Raw genomic sequence first — 6568 nt, forward strand, 5'->3', positions numbered from 1 at the left:
GATATCTTGTATGTGTGACGCGTATCTCATTCGTTCTGTTACTTTAAATCCTATGTTTTATACTGCTGTATTTGTTTCACCCGACCCTATTACCCTTCGCAATACTCTGTTATCGATAAATATAGAGCAAGTCTAGCAGAAGTTTTAAAAACGCGTCTAGACGAGTGGCTAAATTAGAATAGCGGATGTAAGCGCGACTTTTCTGAAGGGAGAAGTGTATTTTTAAAACGAGTGGAAAGGATGCTGAGAGTTTTTAAATAGAAAGCAACGTAGAAGCATTGGAGTTTCGAAGTTTCGAAGGAGTATAGCCCGTATTGCATTCGATCGAAAGTACAAGGTTTTTTTTTAAAAAAGATTTTTATTACTCCTGATCCTAGAACGAGTGAAAGATTTTAAGACCGAAAGTTTCCTTTGAAAAATCCGCTTTCCGCATATTGCATTCTCGTTGGATAGATAATATTGAAAGCCAATTGCTCGCTTTTGCGTCCAATAAAGGGTATTCTTTAAAAAGAAATACTTACAATCGTCCGATAACACGGGTTAGATGGAATCGATGGACGGAAATTAAAGTCCAGAACGGGCCGATAAAAACGATACACGGCCAACGGAACGGGACAACCGCGTCCATTATTCAACCTTTTTCATGCGCTTTTATATCTGCATAACTCTCTAGTCTCCGTCTTCCTATTGTCCATCTATTAAAACGTTAATAAACGCTGCAAAAGACCTTTTAGAAACGATCAAATTTCGATGAATCATAAACGTACTTAACTTTATAAATCTTACATAAAACGGCTGATATGGATTTCAATCTCGATAAAAAGGATCTAACGTTAATGCGTATCGTACAAGGAAAATATATTCAAGAAAATACATACGAAATACATACTGTGAGACACGATTTCGTTGCAAAGTTTCGGAGAAAATTCCACACGATTTACGCCAAAGGGAATAAACATCACATAGTCGGACCATTTGCTAACAACACGTACTTCGCACGCGTTACGTTCTCTACCGCCTTCTACGCGTCGTTTTTCATTTTATTCTAATTTTTATCGATGATTTTGTCAAAAGGAAACTATTCAGAAATTTTAACCAGCCGTCGATGCCACGTGCACCATCAAAGAATCGGTTGTTTTACGAGACGTTCGACGCGTAACGTCGATATCTCGTAAAGAGTTTTGCCATGTCGCCGTTCCTTCGGGTATTTGTCCGAATATCGGTGACTTCTTTTTAACAACTTCACAGCTCGCTACGTAGCGTAATTATAATTCAATGGTTTATCGTAATCGATGAATAAATTAGACGAAAGATCGTGAATATTGAAATTTGGTGATTGTCGAGTTTAATGGCCGAATCGTTCTTTATGGAATTAAAGACGAAGACAAAAGAATGGAATGGAGATTTTTGAAAGGTAACGGAGAAAGGAAAATGGTTTTCGCGGATCTACGAGGCTTGTGTCCCGAATGCTCGATGATGCAATCATCGTAACTAGACAGAGACGCGCGGAAACGTTTCTATCGTGGCTTTCGAGTTTAATGGCCGAATCGTTTCCTGCAGGATCGCGCGATTAGTCCGCTCCATTAGAGCGTCAGCGATTAACGCTGCGCTGCCGACGATAGAAAATCGTGGTCGAACGGTAGGAATCGTTCTTCGCATGGATCCGGATCGACGACGTAGTTTTCCACGCCCGGGGAAAAAAAAAACGCAGTCACGCGGCAGCCTTTTCAGCCTCGTCGTAAAAGTGGATCAACCGCGATTTCGTTAATCGCTTACACATCGTCAATGGAGACCGATCAGATTTTAACGATTTTACAACAACCGGACTTAATGTCGTTTCTAATAGAAAAATTCAATTATTTCGATTACTACGATTAACAGTGTGTCGATTAAAGCTCTATAATTCACGCAACTAATAATTCCAACGTCAAATCAAAACGAGCTCGCATTGGCTACGAATTCAAATACGAATTTCACGTTCCAATTTTAATAGTAATATCGCTGCGACCGGATCGCTCACATTTTATCGAACCATTGAATCCGTTACATTATTTCGAATAATAATAAGAATCTTACTTTGAAACAAGGATACTGGAATAGCCGGTCGTTTAAAATTTTATTCGAACGAATGATCATCTCTCGCCGTTTTAAGGAATGTTTTACCCTATCAATGGTTAATTACTTCCTATAGATATTCCTGGAAACGAAAGCCGAGTCATTTGTCCTAACGATAACGACTCGTTAAAATGAAAAAGCTATCTGTCGAAGGATGAGAAAATTATCTTGCGTTACATGTTTCCGCTAACGACAGTCGTTGTTTCAGAAACAAACAACGTTCGACGAATTGTTCGTGACTGGTGAATCAAAAAACCGTCTCGATAACGGTCACCATAATTTGGAACTTCTCCGAAACTGTCGGGATCGCTTTCACTTTGCTGCCCAACGCGTAACGGATCGTCCATTACGTTCGTTTCTCATTGCTAACGGTAGATTTTTCGATCGTTCGAAATCTGGATCGAGATGACAACGCGACACGACGAATGGATACGAGAAGGTTGAAAAGTGAAATTACGTAGAAAGAGGAAACGAAGAGTCGATACGATACTCGAGAGTGGAGGAGAGTTAATTTTTTATGCATTCCTCCGACGCAATTGTACTTTCCTTTCTTTTTTACCTTTTTCTTCCGTGAAATTGCATGACCTGAATTTCGATCAAGAGGAAAAAAACAAATAGCGTTTATTGAAAAAATAATCGGAAATCTCACGACACAGATGTAGATGAATTTGGATTTATATGGACGATAGTTTAATAACGTGGCGATATTTTATCAGAAGAAAGAACGTTAATACATCTACGGTGCAGTCGCAACGCACCGCATTCCAGGTCGAACGAAACCAGAAAATTACAGGACTATAAATCAGAAAATGTTGCGGTATATGAAATGCCGTTCGTCGATACACGAGACCGTTTTAATATTGCACTCAAAAATATGATTATGATTATTGACCTCCTTCCTTTCATTTTGTTTCGATAATAAAAATGAAAGAGTACAAAATAACCGAGGAATAAGTAGTTTGAAATAAAAGATCAAATAATACTTCGGCGTTCCTCGCTGTCGATCTTTCCTAAATGGTTAAAGCAAAGGTCGTTGAAGCACGAATCACGGAAAAATTCGGTGAACATCCGCGTTAATTTCACGAGATATTGCACGCAAATAACTCAGGCACAACAAATTCCAAAATTTTTCATGTACCAAACGCATCCTATTACGAAATATTCGAGTCGATCAAAATTTTCATTCAAATTTGTTCGTAAAAATGAATTTGCATCAGCTTCCAATCTATCCGGAGCTATAATTAAAACAGCTATAAAATGTAAAAATTACATTTCTACTAACTTATCTTCCATTTTCTTTCGTTATTACGATTCAAATGATTAACTTTTAAACACCATGACAGACATACGTGGCGTTACGGGAGTCAAAAATAAGTTCGCGCAAGGTTTCTGTGCTTTATTCACCAGTTGCTTGCAAGTTGAATACACTACTACCGGGGACGCGTGCACGTGCCACGCTCGCTGGGTCCATTCACGAGGCCGTAAACACATCAGTCAATCTTTCAAGCCTGGAGTTGCACTAATGCATGCAGGGTAAACGGTCTTTACAAGAGCTAATGCAAATTTTCCGATACCGTCTCGTTGAATTGCGTTCTCGAAGATCTATGTGTGTACGTATGATATACAAACATACGTATTTAAAAGCTTTTCTATGAAAATACAAAGGTTTAAAATACAGGAATATGCAGGAAATTTTCCAGCAAACTTCGTTCTATTAATGTGGAAATTAAGAATTTGTAATTACGAAGGGAAAATTTGAAACAGAAATTTATTATGCGCCAAATTTGAAATGCAAAATAAATTTAAACAGTATTAAGGTTTTATAGTGCTAACACGCTTTTAAAATGCACGGAAGAAACAAATTTGCCACGTTGTTTGACGTGACGTATAAAATTCTTTCTATAGCAATGCACGAGCTATAATTTGCCACGTTTCTTTTCAAGTATCGCACCTAATGGTTCGCGGAAATCGTCGGCTCGTGAAGCAAGGCTTCGCGATTTATTCAACGCGTAAGATAAATATCTGTTACCAGAGCGGCTGAATAACATCGAGAATCACTTTCACTCTCTTTTCCGCGACTCGCACGGGTTACTCGCTGCATTGCCTCTAATTAACGTGTTTACGAGAAGGAGTAATAAGAACAGGCTGGGAGCGAGTTACAAAATCGTGGAAAATCGTGGTTTTCGAATGATGAATATGCCTTGATGTAGGAAAGCAATTTAAAGTGCAGTAGACAGAAGTTAATTTTCGTCCCTAAAAGAGAAATTACAGGAGTTTCAGGATCAAAGGATACTAAACTTTCTGTCATTTGTAATTAATATCACGTTGAGTTTCTTTGATATTATCCTATTACGAGTTTGAGAGATCTTGTTAACAATAGAAATTCATAATAATATGTAATATACATAAATTAATTACTATGGTCATAACTATTACGCTGTAACATCGCTGTACGAAAAAATTAATCGAAAATAAAGAATAAAAAGTTTTTTAAATAAGGCTCCGTTTTTAAGAAGTCAATTTTAAAAATGTATCAAGTACGCGTGTAATCAACTGGGATATTGATACGCTGAACAGCTCCTACTATTAAGAAATTGGAATATTAAGAATTGGTAGGTAACAAAATCCAACGTTAATCATACTTAGAACTATAAATATGAATAGAAAGAAAGAAGAAACAAGCTAGAGTACAATTTTACAATAGTACAATTGTAAAATAGTACAATTTACGGAACATTCTGTATATACTAAATACATATATGCATACAATATCAAATAAAGTATGTCATGAAACGTAAACATGTGTATATATTTATTTTGTATGTTGATTACATTCATAATCACACACAAAATTTGCGAATGTGAATGTTAAATTGCAAAACATAACGGCGTATGTTCGAATCGGCAAGATCCCAGAACAGACCATTGGTATTGTTTCTAAAGCCGTACGAACGATTGTATGTTACTAATAAAGGCGTAACAAGCGGCAGAATTCGGCTGCGAACGCCGTCGTTATTTGCCGCGTATTAACCATTTGCCATACTTCTCGTTACATTCCCCGAGAACTCTAATTCCCAACCTCCGCATGACACATAAACGGGTCACATGATAATCGTTCCAGATTCAAATGCAAGATCGATTCAAATGACACCACGAAAGATAACTTTCGTATTATATCACGAAGAAAATTGAGACAACGTTACGAATGCTCACATCTTCTACATTCAACGTTCCACGTTTCACGGCTCGACGAACACGACGACAAAGCATTTGGACGGAGGATCGTATTTTCGTCGTCGCAGAATCGCTTCCGATTCCATTATTAAAACATCGCGATCCACCGCGCGAAAATAAAAAGATATTATGAAACAGAGTTCAACATCTCATAAATATACTATATACAGTGACTACAAAAAGTATTTGTATATATTACTGTTTTTCAATGAAGCGTTTATCAGTATCCACATTACTTTTTCATAACATTAATTTTATGTAGTCATATCAAAGTACTACCAAATGATACGAATCTTAATATAACTTTGGGCTTAACATGCATAAATACTATAATAAATATAATAGTATACAAACTGAACATATTACATACTATTACAAAACTGCAGCGTTTAAACATAAATAATAATATACATAGACATAAACATAAACATAAACATTGTTAGGCTGTGACCTATGCGAATTTCTGATATTCGATGTTTGTAAATAACAGAGCCTCCCTCGAGTAATGTCACGACTTCTTTCTTTGATACATCGTAAATCACAGAAATTCGAGCAGCGTGTGCTTACAATGAAAGGGGAGCGTGGCTTTCGCGTGGGGCTGCGCTCCGATCGTCGAACGTCGCGCACATGGCGGCCAAGATCACGCAACCGGAATTACGCTCATGACAAAAGACAATTCATTGACATACCTTGCTATCTCGCGACGTGTGGTAGTAATAAACAAAGGCGAACATCCACGCGCATGACAGCAGCAACACAATTTTCACATTTCGCCGCATCTCTGGTCGTGTATCGTGTTCAATCTCGCCCCTCGTCCTCGTCTACGGTCGGTGATCTCGTACCACCTCGTATGTCCACGTTTCACGCGCGGTGTTTCGTTCGGAAAAAACGGACCACGCACACCCGCCGCCGAGTACGCACCGCAACACCGTGGACAAACACCACTAACGCGAACGAACCGGCAGCCGAAGCCATACTGTCCGGCTTCGACGAGAACGGCGGCTATGCGGTCACTGCGAACGTGCCGAAGCTTCCCAATCCCCACGCCAGGCGGCGCCTCAAGCGCAGTTTGTAGGCTATGACGCCCACTGGCCTCCTTAGCGCGAAATTTCGAATCTCACAGTATGGCCCGCCTAATTCTTACATCGGTTTCATGCTGACCTCTCTATGCAACGCGATGCAACTGCTTACGGATCTTTTCGTATATACTGATTCACGA

General features: G+C 38.8%; 1 protein-coding gene across 1 annotated transcript in view; it reads right to left on the reverse strand.

Moving 5' to 3' along the window:
• The window catches only part of LOC126868007 (polypeptide N-acetylgalactosaminyltransferase 2), a 200212-nt gene extending 193849 nt beyond the window's left edge, over positions 1-6363 (reverse strand). The window contains exon 1 of the mRNA XM_050623127.1: positions 6039-6363. Within this exon, the coding sequence (XP_050479084.1) occupies positions 6039-6128 (90 nt within the window). The 5' untranslated portion in view covers positions 6129-6363. The remainder of the gene's footprint in view (positions 1-6038) is intronic.
• Between the last annotated feature and the right edge of the window lie 205 nt (positions 6364-6568).

This window comes from Bombus huntii, chromosome 7 (assembly GCF_024542735.1).
Source record: "Bombus huntii isolate Logan2020A chromosome 7, iyBomHunt1.1, whole genome shotgun sequence".
NCBI lineage: Eukaryota > Metazoa > Arthropoda > Insecta > Hymenoptera > Apidae > Bombus > Bombus huntii.